The following is a 19,044-nucleotide window of genomic DNA, read 5'->3' on the forward strand; positions in this document are numbered from 1 at the left end:
TCCAATCCTTCTTCACCTTAACCACCGAACTAAATTTCAATTAAAACTTTTTCTTCGAAATTTATAAAATTCCTTGTAAAATTCATACATTAATCACGCTGCACAACTACGTAAGCGAAAACAATTTATTCAAATATTTTTATAAAAATTTTAAAAAACTTCAATATTTCATAAATTCTTTCAGGCAACAATAAATTTTTCGTTTCTCCAACTTCAACTTCACTTTTCGAACTGATCAAATAAACTGAATCGCACTGAATTTACAACACACAACACAACAAATTTCATTCGTTCGTTTGCTGTTGGCTCGTATCTATGTTGCCGACGTCGTAGTCTTTGTTGTTGTTGGTGTAGTCGTTGCTTGCTTCGTAGCCGTGTAGTCGTACTCGTACTCGTATTCGCTGCCGTCGTCGTTGTTTATCGTAACTGCCTGTGCGCGCAGCAATTTTTCGTATAGAAAACAAATTTATGAGCATTGTGCGCCGGAATTGTTTGAATGAAAACCAACACTCAAGAAAGCAAAAACACGTATTCACATACATACATACATACAGCGATGCCAAGTGAAGGCAGCAAGTTGCTGCTTCATGTTGAACGTTACAGTTGCACGTTGTACATACAACCCGAGCAATGCAGGCTTACACAAGTGTTTTGTGTTTTTGTGTAGTTGCGTTGCCTATATTTTATACAAATACATTTACAGCGCGTTGTGATTCGTTTGCGTTGTTATGAATGAATGAAACTGTTTGGCTGTTTGGCTGCTTGGCTATTTTGTTGGAAGCCGTTGCTGTTCCGTAGCAGCACAGCATCACAATTTGTTTTTGAATCGCATAATAACAGCAGCGACCGCAGCAGCGTCCCTTCATTATAGTAGTGGTGTGTATTAGTGTGAAAATGTTTGCGCTTGTGTACGCTGCTTTAGTTGGCTTAGTGCATTGATTCTTAAGATGTTTTGCAGTGTTGTTGCTGTACCTTCTTTGTGCTTCATTAGTTCTGTTAAGAGTAAAAATACAACAAATGTTACTGCTGTTGGCTTGTTTTTGTTTTTATTAAAGTTATTGCGCGTAAAGTGTAGACACAGTGGGCAACTGCAATAACAGCGCAATGAATTTTTAGAAACTGTTAACAGTTCACGTACTGTAATAAAAAGTGTATTTGATTCTTTCGAAGTGTGGCTAAAAAAGAACAAGTCTGTTGGTAAAGTCTCTTAAAAAAATGTAAAAAAAGTCACAATGTAGGATATTGTTTAAAATTTCTTTTCCAACGTTATAGTATATTAAATATTACAGCTTTGATAACAAAATTAATACAAAATATATTAAAAAAAATATATATAAATATAATAAAATAATATATAATAAAAATATATAAAAAAATATGTTATAAAACTTCCACAGCAAAGTAGCAAAACTTCAGAAAAATGTGCGAACATAAAAGTTAAGTACGGCTTTGGGTCGGTTGGTTAAGGTGCGCTGACTCTGAGCTTCAAATTTTGCAGGACACGATTACGGTGCCTGGTACTTGCAGTCTAAAAAAATTATTTATGAGTTACTATATATAAGAACTATTTCCAAGACCACTGATGATGGGTATTTGGCAATACTCGAAAAAACAAATAAATAAAATAATATAAAATGAATTTTTGTTGCTGTAGCTCACTACTGTTCGAAAAACCTTTTTATAAAATATATTAATATTTTTAAAAATACCATAGAAAAAAAAAGAAAAATATTTGTTTTGGCGTTTTTAAACTCACAGTATTTTCTTTAGTTTTGGTTTTAACTGCACTACAGATTTTCTGAGTCTTCTTTAAATCGGGGTTGAATTTTATCGAACTAATAAAAAAAAAATTTAAGCAAGAAAATAATTTTGGTATTCACGATGTGGCAACTTTTAACACAAACTATGGCTGGAAGTTCCACGAAAATAGCAAAAAGAAGGACGACTAATTTCACTGGTACAAAAATTCAAAATAATATTCTAACAGATTTTAGTGCACTGGAAATAAATGATAATGCCTGCTATTGTATATACTTCAGCTGCAGAAGCTGTAAAGTTATATCATTTCGAAGATGTTTATGATTCAATGAAATCATCCTGTGCATTTCATGTGTGTCCATCACTCGCTCAGTCTCAGCTGTTATAAGGTCAGTTAGACATTTCCATTTCCATAAAAGTTATTTTTGTTGGAAATCTGTAAAAAAAACTGCCCACTAACGTTTAAATATGCAGCACCCATCTAATCACCCTGTATAAATAAATCTAATCTCCAAGCGTTCATACCTTTTTATTTTTAAGCAGTTTCTTTACCACCGTTACCCACTGTGTGCTTACATATATCTCATGTCCAATATATAAGCGTATGTGCGTTTTAAATTTTCAGTTACTAATGGTCAGTCTTCTTCCTCAATTTCTTTGGATTGTTGTTGTCGTAGTGTCTTTGTTGGAACATAATTTTAAGCAGAATCTTACAGATATTTTTTTCATCATTGACCGTTCTCCACAGATTTTGTATATTTTTTTCTTGCGCTGTGTTGTGCTGTGTTTTGTTTTGCAGTTGCTGGCTGTTAAGTTTGTTGTTGTTTGAGCTAGTGCTGAACTCGTGCTTTAAAGTGTCCGTCCGTCCATATGTCTGTCCACTCATATTCATTTGTTGTTAAGCATTTCCTTTGGTCTACTGTGTTGTTGTTGTTGGCGTTGTTGGTGCTGTTGCTGGCGTTGTTGCTGTTGTTGTTTCAACTTCTTTTCCTAGCTGGTTTTGTATATTTTTGCTTGGCCATTGGTTTACTTGGTTTACCCGGTTTTTTTCTGATTTTTTTCTTTCATTTTAATTTTTTGCCCTTTGAGTTTTGTCATTTTTACTACGACCGGAAACTAATTCCTGTTGTCGTGTTTACTTGTTTTTTTTTCAGTTTTTGTTGCTCTGCTGTTTGGCATACGTTTTTGTTTTTAACCATGTCGTTCCTATTTGGCTTAAACGTTAATTTACCTGTTGCCTCCATACGTACTCTTACATCTTATAGTGTTTGAACCTTTTTTTCCCGCATTGTTTGTTGTTGTGCGCGCTGGTCTTATGTCGGGCATGCTCCATCCGTCATTTTATTTCAAGCGAACTTTTTATCCTAGCCGTACTCGTATTCTTACTAGTACCCGTACTCGTACTCGTAGTCGTACGTGTTTATTTGTCTTATAATTGCTGTTATTTCTGTAGCCGGGCAAGTGCGCGTATCTGTACTATATTTTATCTGTTAAATCTGCATATTTGCGCGCATGCCAAAAATAAAGCAAAGCGAAATAAATAAATTAATATGCTCTGCCTTGCTTGGGTTTACTTGGGTTTGCTTGGGTTTGCTTGGGTTTGCATTGCTTGAAGTGGCAGGCTTTCATCTTTGCGTTGAGCCACTCGCTGCCTCTTATACAAAATCGTAAATATTTACAATGACGTTGAGTTTCGCGCCAAAATATCTTATAACCATAAAAATTGTTTGTTTTCTTTGGAGCATATATTTCTGTTAAGTTATGTATGGTTTCCAGTTTCTTCTATAAATATTGTTGCGGGTATTTAAAATACTTGAATTCATTTCAGATATGAGTATTTGCGTTGTATGAATTTTTTAATATTGTTTTGTTTTTTGTTTGGTTGGTTGGATTTAAATTAAATCAGATAAGATAAGATAAGATGTACGTATCCTTTCACTGTACTCTCTGTACATACTTTGTATAATATTCTATCAGTCTCTAATAAATTATTACGTATTAAATCCTGTCTCTTTACCAACATAATTACATATTTTATGTGTTACTTTTTTCACAGGAAAAATGTATGCCGTCATTGGACGCAGACATGGCAAAATTCTATCTGGCGACTTAACCCAAGGAAGTGGAAATTTTTCAGTGATGGCCATACTACCTGTTATCGAATCGTTCAACTTTGCTCAGGAGATACGCAAGCAGACATCTGGTTTGGCATGTCCACAGCTAATATTTAGCCATTGGGAGGTAAGTGTGCTAAGTTCTACTTCGGTTAATGCAATAAAAATAAGAACAGAAATAAAATACATACTTACTTACATGCTGACAATAGTTTTTGTCACGTACCAACATTAATCGTTGAATCAAATAGGACGAATTTGTGTAATAAACGCTTAGTTGAAGTAACAAATTTATCTACACTAATGAGAAATAAGATAGATGGACTACTGTAAGAAATTATAACTTCAGAGTAGTCAATTATAAAAACAACAACAACAGCAGCAACAACAACAAAAATAAGAATAATAATAAAATTCGAACAATATTATAACGTATGGGTTACTTCGTCGGATTTATTAGTTAAAAAAATCTTTTATGTTGCTGCAACAACGACAATAACAACAACAACAACAACAACAGTTGCTGTAGCAATTATAATGAGAACAGTTGCCTCGACTAGCTTAGTAAAAACACTGACGCGTTATAATACGACGCGCCGCCAAGACGCGTCAAGATTTTGTGGTTTTACTAAGAAACTTTGTTGCTTAAGATAATTTGGTTATAAGTAATCGACTAACCTTTCTGTATTCGAATGTAAATCAATTTTTTTCCCCTTAAGATTGAAACAATATTTTTAAAATTATTTATATGTGTGGATTTTGTATAATGGCGCAAGCGTTTAATAGTCATACAGTTTAAATCTAGCAAAAAGACCTTTATAATCTTCTTTTCGTCATCTTATAATCATCGTTATAGAGTCAATCTTATACAGGCCTTTATGGAATGGAGCTCTTGTCTCAATTCATCCCTATTCATAGTTCATAATCTTCAGCATCATATATGTTTGTGATTCCTTCCTCCTAGGTAGGACATGAAGCTTTGGAATTTGACATTTATAGTATTTTAGCTGAAGCGGAAATAGTTCCTTTATATATTCTAAATTAGAAGATAAATAAAAAAGAAATTTGGAATATTTTTAAAAAGACTACTAATGATGGGTAGTTTACCATCACCTCAATACATCTGTGTGGTTTACCAAAAATTCAATTAATTAACCTTCCAAACCTTTCAAGAAAAACAGTTTGATTTTAAATGAGAAACAAAGTTAATAAAATTAGGTTAAAGTAGGTTCTACCTGCGATCCTAAGAATCCATTTAGTCCTATTGTGTTATCATTTAAGCAACTCAGAGAACACGTTGAACCTTTGGAATTACTTAAAATGTTTTTTAGAAAAAGGTCCTTGAATGGACGCCCCTAAAATAGTTACTATTTGGAGTCGTGCATACACTAGGCTATAGCAAAGCAAAAATGAGACACCTTTATTGCTCTCTTTACAACTACAACAGAAGTTATTAAAAGGGGGAATCAATTTCCCCCGCAAGAACAACACTCTGATGATCAGAACAACCTATAAATAGAATAAATATATGAATAGATTTATTCGGTCCTTTCGAGGAAACTCTAATAGGCAGTTACCTGAAAAAAGATGGCTGCTAAAAAATATAATCGGCGCCGAGCAGGCGTCGGGCAGCAACAAAGTAATGTGAGGTACTTTAAGTATCTTCTTCACAATTGTGAAATGAATGATTAAAAGGAAGATATAATTTTCTAGCATGATTACCTAATTGGGTGTGACCTATTAGCAAAGCTACGAGAGAACCATTATCTCAATGGGTGTATAGGATTTTTTCTTTAAAGAACGCCATCAACTTGCATATAACATAGATGCCTACATTTTGTTAAGTTTTCCCCATCTGTTATGGGGAGTTCAGAATACAATATGTGCAAATTTGCGTATATTCCGGTTAGCCAGCTCGTCTCCCTTGCAATGACTGAAAATATCCCTATAAATCGGAACCCTATATTCTCCATTTTATAAAATAAAACCATTAAATTGCTTAAAAATCAATAACCATATCAACTAAGAAGAAAATCCACAGTGATAAAAAGATTCGTACTAAAGAAATCTTTAATTTCAATCAAGAATTTAGTTTTTTTTCAATATTAAGCTAAGTAGATAAAACACTTTTATCCCATTTTGTTTTGCTTTCTTCAAGTTTTTCACTCCAAAAATATAAGATTTGCACACTATATCGGTTAAACTACTATTTGTTGTGGCTTTACCCATTCATTGTAAACAAAAACAAAAACTTGATTTAGTGGAATTATTACAAGTTATTAACAATGACAGCTGTGATTAATTAAATATCGATGGTAACAATCGATAATGATAGATAAATTACAACAACTTTTTGTATAATCACTTCCGGCAATTTACTATTTCTAAAAAAAATTATTAATTCATGGAAGAAACATATGGAAAGAGTTGGAAGAGTGAAAAGTAGTGCGGACAGCAAAGACAGGAAAATTTAGCTAAAACTAGTTTATTAACTAAATTTATTTGCATGACTTCTAGCCAATATTTCATTTTATCTTTTCCATTTAAAAATAATTTCATATAATAATAAAATCGAATCTATTGCAGAGATTTAGTGGGAAAGATTATCTCTGCAAATAGTTTGAAACTATAAATTAGTGTTTATTATGTTTTGTGTACTTAAGATACCTGCTAAAGAATAACAGTAGCAAAAATATTTATTATTAAAAAAAAATTCACAAAATACTTGGCAATGAAAATTTTAAAAAGATAGGAAAAGAACACTAACCCAACGATTATAACAGCTCTATGAGACATTAAACGATTGCTTTTCTAGATTTGTTTCTCAGATTGACTGATGTAATAAGATACTGAATTTAGATCTACTACATCAAATTAACAGTTGTTTTCTAATTAGTTTAAACCTTTCAAAAGCTTTTTATTATCTTTTTTTTTCTTTATTATCATCGATATTTAGGTAACCCCGTACTGGTCTTTCTTAGTTTATTTATTTCAACCACTTATATGCATGTGATGTTTACGCCCTTAATAGAGGCTATTATCAATTCAAATCGAAGTTTATTATTGGAAAATATAACAATGTCATTCCACGAGTAATTTGCGCCCTTGTGTTCCACTGTTCTTTTCCAAGACAAGGCTGTCGTATCGGGTGATCTAAAACTTTGCTCTTGTGTATTCTTATGACCCCACATATCGATATTGGATATATTGTGTGATCACCTAACAGATTTTTTGTTACATTGCCTTATAACGGTCTGAAGTTTGAATTGGATTACATTGGTGCTATTCCATGTCTCATTTTTGTGAAATATTACTGTTTTTCCTTTGATACAGAAAAGGCGTAATTTTATAGATTTTAATATATCACTGCTGTATTTATAAATTGAATAAAAGCACCTAATGCCTTATTCCTTCTAAATATAAAATATTCCTTTGCTCCGCTTTTATCTGTTTTATTGGCTTTTAAGTATTTTATTGATTCTATGTATTTTAATGTACATAATTGGCTTACGAAACTCGAAATTTGGTATTGGATTGCGGTACTACTATTCCAAGTTTCACTTCTATGAAATATAACTGCTTTTTTTGGTATAGAATAATTTAAGCTTGATATATTGAGTTTGATATATTGCTACAGTTTTATATTTTTTTTAAATTAACTAAAAGCATTTCCATCCTTATTGATTCTTATAACAACATATACATATAGTCTTATTTATTTGTAATAATGCTTCTTGGCTTCTAATTAAATGGAAGAAGAATGTGGAACATCATATTCATTGCTCATAATCTTACTTTTTCTTACTGAAGCAGCAGTAGAAATTTTCAAGAAAAAAATTCTTCGTAAGATCTTTGGTCCTCTACAAGTTGGCGATAACTACCGTATCTGAATGAATCACTTGCTGTACGAGCTTTATCACGACATTTATATAGTTCAGGGAATTAACAGCGGTTTTGATCGTTTGGTTAAGTCGTTAGAATGGATGACGATTCATCCAGCGTCATGAAGTGGTAGTTTTAGAATGAATGTGTAGAGGTAGAACGTGTCTCAGGTGGAACGACCAATTTAAGGGAGCACTAAAAGTATTTGATGTAGAAGGCTTAACAACTACTTCCATTAAAACTAACAAAGAACAGATCTAAAAGGTATGAAAGTCTGACTAATATTAAGTAACCGTTTTTAAATAAGACTTAAGTATCTTATTTCCCCCTTTGCAAAGGGGATAGACTTAACAAGAACTTATTTCAGTCTGAATTAGTTGGTTTGGAAATGCCATCACTATTCCCGTGATTTTGGAAATTTGTATATACCGCAAAAGTTATATGCATTAAGTGGAATTGCTGATTCAGGTGATTTCTGTTTCAGTGTTAGACACAGGCACCAAATTTTATATAAAATTACAACAACACAGTAGATATAAGAATAATAACTGTAATAAACTAGATATAAATAATAACTAAAAAACTATAGTATTTCAAGAATATTATGGACTGTGAAATCTAATACAAACAAGATAAGAACATGAATGTTTTAACATTATAAAAAATATTTTCGACATTAAAACCTGAGTAATCACATCCTTTTATGTATATGTCGATTGATCGATCGTGTAATAACCATCAAGTTTTATGCTTTCCTCTTCCAACTCCACTCGCTGTTTATGTGTCAACATAATTAGTCTTAAAAAAGTCACATTGCAACTGACAATAAGCCTGTCATGTTAACAATTAAAACAGTTATGTCTGGTTACTAATATCGTATTTTCTTACATAATTACATATATATATATATATATGTTACATACATAAGGTAGACATATGTATACAAATTTTAAAACCGTACTCTAATATGAAACATTGTAACCAATTCTGCTGGCTAAGTGGTTAGGTGCGTAGGTGGAGTTGTCACGTGCTTCAGAAGTGCAGTTTGAAGAGGAGTTGACATATGGTCATGCTTTCATTGTTGTTGTTTTTGATGTCGTTAGTCTGATAATCGTTCGTCTATGTCTCTGTCTGACTGTCATTTTATAGCTTCATTGAATTTTAATTTTTTACTTTTTTCCTCATTACTTCAATCTCTTCTTTCAGATTTATTTTGATTTCATAACAAAAAACCTTTATACAATTTTTTTAAGAATATACATTTTTTAAAGCCTTAAAATAGTTTTTTTCATAAATTTTTTTTCTGGATTTTTAATTTACAATCTAAGCTTAAATTACCAGGCAACAAAGTGATCTTGTGTCAGTCTGATATACCAACAGTCTATCTGACTGTTGGTATATCATAAAAATGCCAAATGTTGATGATTCGGTTTCTAGATAATATATTTTTTTCCACATTTTTAATCAACTCTAAAGCAGCAGTTGCAATGTCAGACGAAGGTAGTATCAGTTCCACAATTGCCGCAGCCACAAAAATCCTTGCCATTTTAAGGTAATCAAGGCGAAGAACGTAACTAAAGAGTTTTACTCAGTTGTTTTTTTTTTAATTTTTTTGAAACCATCATCATCAACTTTGGTGTGCTTCTTTATTAAAAATAATGTGTTTGCTCACTTCTCATATTTCAATTTAAATTAATCCAAAGGTGACCAGATTCCAGAAAACGAAAGGCTCGGATACAAAAGAATTGCTTTAAAAAATTCCCTCACAGAGGAGTCTAGGAGGAGCATTTTAGAGGAGTCTAAAAGAAGTAATAGAATTGATGTTGGTTGGTGCTTATTAAGTGACCATATTTTGATCTATAATATTTTTATCTCTGCATACTTGGTAGATTTAGTCATTTTGCTAGACTAATGTTATTATTATTCATTATGCCACAAATCTTTATAAGGCGTATGTTCTTCTAGAAACCAAAATAAGTAATTATTTGACAGTGGAAACCCACACCTCTACTTCTCAGGTTATTTTTCACATTGTCCATTTATGTTATTACAACTAGCTCAAATTCTCTTTTAATCTTGTAGCTTCTCATAAATAATGCATACTTTCAACATAATTTTCTTGTTTTCCCGATTCGCATGCGGCATATATGACCTAATTACTTAGTTACGTATAAACCAGTGTATGTGCCATCACAAACTTAATATCATTTTCACATTCAATCAGGTTTTATTACTTACTTGGCCATTGTAGACGTGACTCGTTCGTGATCGTGTCCAGTAGCCTTCGCCAGTCACCCCGGTCAGCTGCTTGTTGTCGCCAGTTGGTAATACCGAGTAGCTGCATATCGTTTGTTACCTGATATTTCCAACGAAGATGCGAGCACCCTCTATCGTGTTTTCCAAAAGAGAACAGTGAGCCAAAAATCTTTCTAGTCGTAAAATTTTCATTCATTGGTTCCACATCATCAAATCAGCGAAGCTATAGAGTTTTTATGCGATTAACTATATAAAGACCACCTTATAGCTTGCACAGCTTTTTCTTTCATCTAATTTAATACTTGTTACTAACGCTTAACGAGCCCTAGATCTTTCGAAAAGTATTTATTTTGAATGCTCTTAACGCCTTCTCATCACTGTTGGTTATTGTCCAAACACCACACAGCACATGACATGTAAAGCGTGATTTATGTTTGTCGGTGAGGGCTTCATTTCTTAATTGTCTACTTAGCCCGAACAAATAGTTGTTGGAAAGAGGCAATTTTTGTTTTCTATTACCAAAATTTTTGATTTTTTTTTCTAAAAAAATTCTAAAGGCGTAGGTGTTCAGGCCAATACGATTCAAGTCGACTAGTTGGATTGTAATTTTCAACAACATATTTAAGAAATCACACCAAAAGGAGTCAACCTGTCTGAAACCTCTTTTGGTATCACCGACTCATAGATGTTACTCCCAATTTTAACTTAATTGCTTATGTTGCTCAGGGTTATCTTACATTGCTGTACAACTTTTGCTGGGATAGCAAATTTAGACACAGGTTTTCGAATTTGTTGTTATGTCGTATAAATATAAAATATATTATTATTATTCTGATGAGGCTAGTTGAAATAGTGCACTTGAGTACTTTTACTCTCTGTTAATTGCGAGGTTTCTTCTTAACCCCTCTCTTCGCCTTGACTGGATTATTGTTTATCACTTTATCAGACTAAGCAATAATTGACCTCAGATATACATATTTCTAATATTAGACTTAAAAATCTTTTCAGCATTCTTCTTACAAATATATTAAGTTGGCTAACTGTAAGAGTTCGAGATCGATTTTGAATGTGAGCTAATGTTTTCTGTATTTTTATAGAATATTTAATTTATATTGAAGTGAACAATGAGAATAAAGACATACTGTTATTTCTTATAATTTAAAAACCCTTGAACTCTCATAAGACTTTCTTCTGTCTCAAAACTCTACTAAGTGTTTTTCTATTCGGTTCTGTTCTGTAGATAGGGACTTCACATTTTCTCACTGTGGTCACCTTGGCATTAAAATAAAAAAATCGGTTTTATATTATTGCCAGCATTAACCGCAAGAACAACGTCAGCAACAGCAATCAACCTCATCATATGCAGTTTGTCCGTAAAGCCTATTTATGCTTGACGACCTCTTATCCTCCTTTTTACTTTGGTTTTTTATTTAGATTTTTTTGTTTTTTTCACTTCTCTGTTTAGTACATTATGTTGTCTTTGTTGTTGTTGTTGTTGTTCTTGCAGCTACTATATTACTACTCTTATTTGTTATTTGTTTTTGTCTTTGTTGTTTTTTTTGTTTTATTGTCTTTTGTCTTATTTTTTGACTACTGTGCACTGCCGCGTTCATGGCACTCTTTGCCAAGTTACGATGATAAGCCAAACGCGCGCTATTGCCACCATTTCGTATAGAAAGAAGATGCTGGTAGCGATGCGATGCGATGCGATGCAGCGTTGTTATGATAGAGTGATAGAGTGGTAGAGCGATGGTGCGGCGGTGCGACGGTGCGGTGTATTTGACTCAATTCACTACAATGATTGTGGTTATGTATGTGGTGCTACTGGTGTTACTTGGTTATTTACGCTGCTATTGAGCTGCTGTTGCAGCGCTAAAGCCATGCCTTGCCATGCCATGCCATGCGTCGTCTTCGTCTTCATCATCTTCAGCCCCATCGTCATCTCCACACGCTGCTATCGCGTAATAATTGTATCCATGCTTTTGTTGTTGTTGTTGTTGCTGTTGCTGCTGTTATTGTTGTTTAAGTCCAACGTGTTTTTAAGATCTTTTGGTGTTACTTTTTTTCGTATTGTTCTTATTGTGTTTATGGGGTATTATGGCCATCCATCCGTTGGCATTTACATACATACACTGCGATATTTGTTTGTGGATCTGTGTGCGAGGTGTTTATGCTCTGCATTCGACTGATGTGGATTGCAGTGCGAGCGCAGCCTATAACGACGGAAAACGGTAGCAAACAAGCAAATAAAAGAACAAAATAATCTCATGAACTTGTTCTTTACTTATCAGATTATTTGATCACCTGTGCTCCGTATTCCAATGTACGCGCAAACCTTTTCACAAATTATGAAGGAAAAAACGTAAAGAAAATTTTTTTTCTTTAATTTTTGTTATCGGCCGGAGAATGGGTGCTTTGTTTGTTTGTTTTCATTTTTGTACTGAAAAATTGGCATATAAATTGAAGAAGGATTTAGATAAAGTACACATAACATACTAACATATGACCAAAATTACAGATAGCTGCACTGTATGAAATCTATAACAATGTTTAGAGTCCATCAAATATATAGGGTCATACATTTTGTGGTTCCGAAAGTAAACGTAAATTAAATAAAATATTTAATACAGTATTTTAATATATTTTTTTAAAGCTTTTCTTTCATGAGCTTCTAAATATCTAAGGGGCATTTTTTATAGACAATCATATGTCTATATCACTATCACTATGTGTTACTTTTGGCTCAGAACACCTAAACAATTTGGGCACATCGTTGACATTATGCAAACTGGTACTGAGTTCTTTTTGTGATGAACTTTTTAATAAATGATGGGAAGACTCTACGATATGCAGGCATCTATGTCCAATTTGACCACACACCAATAGAAGAAAATCAAACTCTCTCATAGAGAGATATCAATCCTGCAGTATGTTTACTTACAAGTCATTGTATTTTAGGTAACCATAATAGGAGTATAAATCTTTCTTTCAACTATATCTGCCGCAGTTGTGGTGAGGACGATGATTTGCTCTGCTTCTGTCCGGTACATGCGCGGCACCGCCTTAACACTTTATGGGCTTTCTTTTTTGAGAAACTTGGCTAATTTCAGGATGTCCCTTTGCATACCATCATAAGCTTTGCCAAAGGTTCTAGATGATTTTAACACTTGGGTTTTTAATAATACGATAGCTAGTACAATGGGCCTATAGGCTTAAGTGGATTCTCTTGAGATCGTCGGTATAACCTAACCTAAGTTTATGCTCTATTTAGTTAAGATTACATGGCATGTTATGCGGAGAGTCATTTCACATTTGTTAATTACCTACGTTTAGTTCACTTTTTGTACATTTTTTGTGTGCCTAAGTTTAAAAGATATTTGTTTTTTGATCGAACACGAATCGATGATTGAAAATCTCTTCAAAAGGATCTAGTAATAAAAGGGTCATGTTATACAAACAGACGTGGTTACGTCTAATTTGAAATTGTTGTTTTGAATACAAATTAAATGATTAAGAATGTAGAGAAAGAGAGAAATTTTGATTTAAGTTTGGTCACGGTGATATAACTTTGTCCAGTTAGTCAAGACAGGCGCCGCGTGATTTAAGTTACGAACGTTTTTATTGCATTCTATTTAAAAGTACTTGAACATGTTTTATATGTAATGCTGCTAGGAGACGGTACTCTCCACTAGTAATTCTTGTTCGTCTTTAAAGTGGCTACAATGAAATATCATGTATTATACACTCTCAGTTATGTGTTGACAATTTGATAATAAGAACAATATGCTAGCTGGAATCGGTGACGATATTCTAAGATACACCTGTTCAATATCTTCAATATCTATATCAAATTAAAGTCCACTTTACTATGTTTTCTTTTCACTCATTCTATAAAGTTTGGGAAGAGTGCATAGATCCTGCGTCGCTTGCAAAGGTGGAGGACTGGTTTCACTTTTGTTGTCATTCACTAACCTAACCTAACCTAAGCTACTAATTACCGGCTATATAGAGAGGGCATAGAGATGGAGAGAATATGTTAGGGTTGGTTATAGTTAAGGACCTCAGTTATACTATTAAGCGGATTATGTTTGAGAGGTGTATGGTATATTTGATGGTAGTATGCATGAAAGTGACATTCTTAATGTTATTTATTTTAGTGATACCGCTGTACTCAAGTTAGGTGACACTGTGATATGAAGATCCAGCAAGAAAATCATAGCGGTTTCTTTTAACTATTGAAATTATAGTTTCTTCTTAAGTTTTGTAGATATTCTTTAGTTATCCAATGTATACACATGTTATATTAAGTTTCTGGGAGAACTTGCCGGTAATGGAACTGAACCAATTATAGCCATCCGTTTAAACACTGCTTAAAGGTTACCGCACTAGAAAAGTGAATGCAGTTCGTACACTCTTTCCAAAATGCTTTCACATCTATCATTGTAACATATCTTATGTATCCTTTACGAGTGATTGAGTGCTGAGTGCGTTCCTACCTTGGTGAATTACTGCACTGCACCCAGTATCGTCACGTGTACTGATTTGTATGTTTGCCTTTCTCATTTCAACATGTGCTTCTACTTTTGTTCAATTTGTAGGTATGTTTGCCTCTGGATATGAGTGGTGCTGCACTCGTACGCTCCTGTAAGCCGTGATAATAATCTGAACGCGTATTTCGGTAGCCGCGGCTACACGACGACGTTTCTTAATCTGTTTATGTCACGTCGTTTATTTTGGTTTTGGTTTTAGTTTCATTATTATTATTATTTTGTTGTTTTTGTTGTATTTTTTATTGTAATTTTTCAATATTTTGTTGTTCATATTTGAGTCGTTCTTTCTGGTGCTGTTTTGATTGTTTATCTGGTGTGGTTTTTGCTTCTTTTTGGATTTTTACTTCGGATTGCAATTTGGAACGTGGTTATATTTGGTTGCTTTGCCTGCTGTTCATTATCTGGCAACGAAAATATTTTTCATATTCAAAACGTGATTTTGTGGCAACAATAAACAAAATATAAGACCAAAGAACAAAAAAAAAATAAATAAATTAAAATATAAAAATTAGTGAAAAGGACTCTTTTAAATTGTTGTTGATGTTGTTGTTGTTGATTGCTATTGACGCTTCTGCGTTGTTCCTCAAAGGTGTAAAAGTGTACCACTTAGTTTCCTTGCCCAAAGTCGTAGCTCTTGTCTGAACCCTCTTATGCGCAGGTACGTTGGTTTGAATTTCTTCATTTTTTGGGGATTTTATTTTTTTTTTATTTTAATGAAAATCAGCTCTGTTTGCGCAGTTAATACCAAACTAAAGGGTTTCCATTTTGCTCATTTTATTTCATTTATTTTTTTTTTTGTACTTTTATTGCTTTTTAAGTTTTTTGTTATATTTGTTTTTTTTTTTGCTTAATTTATTGTTTTGGGTTTTTATGACACTGATTTTAGTTTTATGCGTTGCTAAACAAGTAACCAAAAAAACAAAAACAAAAAAAAAAACGAAAAGATAATGATCTTGCCGGCAGCTGGTCTGGTTGGTTGCTGGCTTGATGTGGCCTAACTCAGCCAAGCTAAGCCAAGCCAGACTTGGCCAGGCCAACTGTCGGCAATATCTCTCCATACATCCATGGGTTGCAGCAACTAGCAGCAAGCAACATTCGCAGAAATTGCGCAGCAGCTCAAATATTTCTTTCGAAATTTAAATGTGATGTTTTTTCTTCTCCACATTCGTGTGATTGTTGCCTTAATCAATCTACTTTTCATTCACGTGAAGTGACAAAGAATTTTTCCATTGAACACTTCATTTTGATATCCTGCTGCTTTCTGAAGAGGTCCTTAGAGCCTGCACAAAGAGCATGAGCATTTCGTTATGCTCACACAATGACAACAAAAACTTCAAACTTCATCAATCACAAATGTTTCACTCCGTTGAATTGTGCGTGAATCCTGGCATGTCTTATCACCAAATGAGTAGGCATACATTCACACTTAAAGGACTAACAGCCATTGCAAGTTCATTAAAAGTAGATTTTTGTTTGTCATGGTTGCTTTTTTGTTCATTGTTGCATTTTGCAAATTGACAACACCTTTTCGTTTACATCACCAACAATTTCAGTTTTCAACAATGAAGAAGTCCTTTCTAAAATTCCGCTGAAAACCCATAACGCCACTGCATGTGCAGTTAGTTACCAATTTTTACGTACATCATTGAAACGTACCCTTAGAATCATAAAAATCACGTAAATTCATTGAAAGGACACTTGAGTTTATTGTAGAAATCCTTTGTTCCGTGTTTTTTTTACTTTGCCATTGCGGTACTTAATACTATAAATCCTGTTCGTTTGTCTAGTTTTGCACGCAGAAGGTGCGATCAATGAATTTCGAATTTACAACGCCAAAAACAAATTTGAAAAGAAGGACCTAAGTGTTTCTCATTGTTAGGCACTCGACATATCCTTGAAAGGTTTATTGTCTTATGCTTTTGTGCCCTTTGTGTCTGTGCAGATCAACGTTCAAGTACTCAACCTGCCGTTCGGCGTGTTTATTGGATTTTTTAAATGATTTCCAGGAATGTCAATTATTTTTCACACTGCAATGTACCAGTACCAGTACCAGCACTAATATGCTTGGCACTTGCACTAATGTTAGTAGGTGTAACTTCTAACAATACATGATTAACAATATCTAAACATATATTTCATAATTATATATAAATATAGTTAATTTTATTTTCTTTTCTCCTCTATTAATTTTAGGTAATCGACATTGATCCATTTTGGGTACCCACCACAGAAGAGGAAATAACGCACTTTGGTGAAAAGGCGGATTCAGCGAATCGTGCTAAGGTTTATATGGACAGCGTTAGACATCGCAAAGGATTATACGTAGATGAAAAGGTTGTGGAACATGCCGAAAAACAACGCACTCTGTCAAAGAAAAAATAAAACAGTGTCCTATATAGTATTATACTATTATACTATATAAGTAGAGATATTACGAGTTTCAGAATATATATTTTTTTATAATATAGTAATTTTTAATAAAAAAAATGCTTCTAATATATTTTTTTGAGTTTGATTTGTGTTTAAACTGTTGTTGCGGGAAGAAAACGGAAATAAAAGTGAAATATTAAAGATTCTTTTTTAAATTTAATTAAAATAATTTATAATTAAATTAATTAATTAAAAAAATTATTATATATTATAATATAATAAGTTTATAGAAGAAGTGAATTACAACAAAAGAAATTATTTTTGTATTATTTTAATAAAATTGATAGCAATTTGGCAGGGCACGAATTCTACCCTTGGTAATTGCAGTCTAAAAAAATTAATCCCAATTAAGTAAGTGTAAGAAATAATCCAAAGCCAATTCCAAATAAGACTAATTCGAAACCGCTGTATGGTATGGTTAATTAAAAATTTGATTAATTATAAAATAATAAAACTTTGTTGTTGTAATTCACTATTGTTCAAAATAAGTCTCTTTTCAAACAATAGTTTCTATTAAGTAAAAAATAGTTGAAATCATTTTTTAAATATAGGTGTTTGTAATCACACAATCTATTTAGAATTATAATATCTGATTTGGTAAAGTAAATCCTTTGGTATATTTGCAGGATATTAGTGGAATAAAAGCACGTGCACTGGAACATCTGTATGCTGTCAACATGAACATTGAATTGGATTGTCTAAAGGAAACAATCGCCCAGAAATGGGTAGCTTTGTTCAATAAGAGAGGAATTGTGCTTCATCAGGACAACGTCAGGTCGCATACGTCGATATCGACTTTGATGACTCGCTAAAAGCTCCGGGAGCTTGGTTGGGAAGTTCTTCCTATAGTCGAGATCTGTCATCAAATGATTACCATCACGACAAACGATTTTTCTGGTTAAAAATTCGAATTCGAATGAACTGGCACTTCTGTATACTGTCAACATTAACATTGGATTGGATTGTCTAAAGGAAGCAATCGCCCAGAAATGGGCAGCTTTCTCCAATAAGAGAGGAATTGTGTTTCATCAGGACAACGTCAGGTCGCATACCTCGATATCGACTTCGATGACTCGCTAAAAGCTCCGGAAGCTTGGTTGGGAAGTTCTTCTTATAGTCAAGATCTGGCATCAAATGATTACCATCATGACAAACGATTTTCCTGGTTAAAAATTCGAATTCGAATGAACTGGCACTTCTGTATACTGTCAACATGAATATTGGATTGGATTGTCTAAAGGAAGCAATCGCCCAGAAATGGGTAGCTTTGTCCAATAAGAGAGGAATTGTGCTTCATCAAGACAACGTCAGGTCGCATACCTCGATATCGACTTCGATGACTCGCTAAAAGCTCCGGGAGCTTGGTTGGGAAGTTTTTATTATAGTCGAGATCTGGCATCAAAGGATCATCACCATGACGAACGATTTTTCTGGTTAAAAATTCGCTTCAAGCTTGTGAAAATTGACTGTCTCAATTTTTTGCTAATAGGGACAAGGACTTCTATGTAAAAGGAATAATGAAATTATCATCAGAATTACAACAAATTATTAAACAAAACGGCGCATATTTGACCTAAATTGGATCATTCTAATTATGGATTTACCATAGTAAATTGTTTTGGTGTTTGTTTCGATAAACACATATCTATAAGTACCAAACATTCAGACAGATCAGAGAAGTTTGAATATCTTGCATTGGGTTATGTTTTGATATTTTTGCAGTTTTTTAATGATGGATTTAACTGAATACTAGTAAAAATAAAACGGTCAAATATGATCCAAATTCATTCAGCACATTGTTCTCTAGGTGCTTCAGCTGCTCACCTGCCTTCACTAGTCTCTAACATACTATCGTATAGTGTTGTATATATCGTACATCAAGTATACTGTTCTCACTTCCTAAACTTGACCATTCTACTGGAAACGAAGTGTTCCACTACGTCTTCTTCCTTCACCTAGCTCTTTGAACCACTCTTTAGCCACAGTATCGTCTTTCGTCTTGAAAATATGATAACACTGCTGTTTTTTTTTTTGCAATCCGCAATTCGATCTGC

The 19,044-nt window shown here is 33.3% G+C and overlaps 1 protein-coding gene across 1 annotated transcript; it reads left to right on the top strand.

Moving 5' to 3' along the window:
• The first annotated feature begins 3,819 nt into the window (after positions 1–3,819).
• On the top strand, positions 3,820–16,992 carry LOC119673038 (elongation factor-like GTPase 1). Its single transcript, XM_038084251.1, has 2 exons — positions 3,820–3,999; positions 16,754–16,992. Exons 1-2 carry the CDS (start codon positions 3,820–3,822, stop codon positions 16,940–16,942), a joined length of 369 nt encoding a protein of 122 aa, XP_037940179.1. The 3' UTR covers positions 16,943–16,992.
• Positions 16,993–19,044: the final 2,052 nt, after the last annotated feature.

The sequence above is a fragment of the Teleopsis dalmanni genome, chromosome 1 (assembly GCF_002237135.1).
Source record: "Teleopsis dalmanni isolate 2A chromosome 1, ASM223713v2, whole genome shotgun sequence".
NCBI classification, from domain to species: domain Eukaryota; kingdom Metazoa; phylum Arthropoda; class Insecta; order Diptera; family Diopsidae; genus Teleopsis; species Teleopsis dalmanni.

Bases quoted from the DNA above. Each gene is read 5' to 3' on its own strand.
- LOC119673038 (XM_038084251.1), top strand. From the start codon at position 3,820: ATGTATGCCGTCATTGGACGCAGACATGGCAAAATTCTATCTGGCGAC. The intron at 4,000-16,753 runs GTAAGTGTGCTA...TATTAATTTTAG, and splicing joins TAATATTTAGCCATTGGGAG to GTAATCGACATTGATCCATT.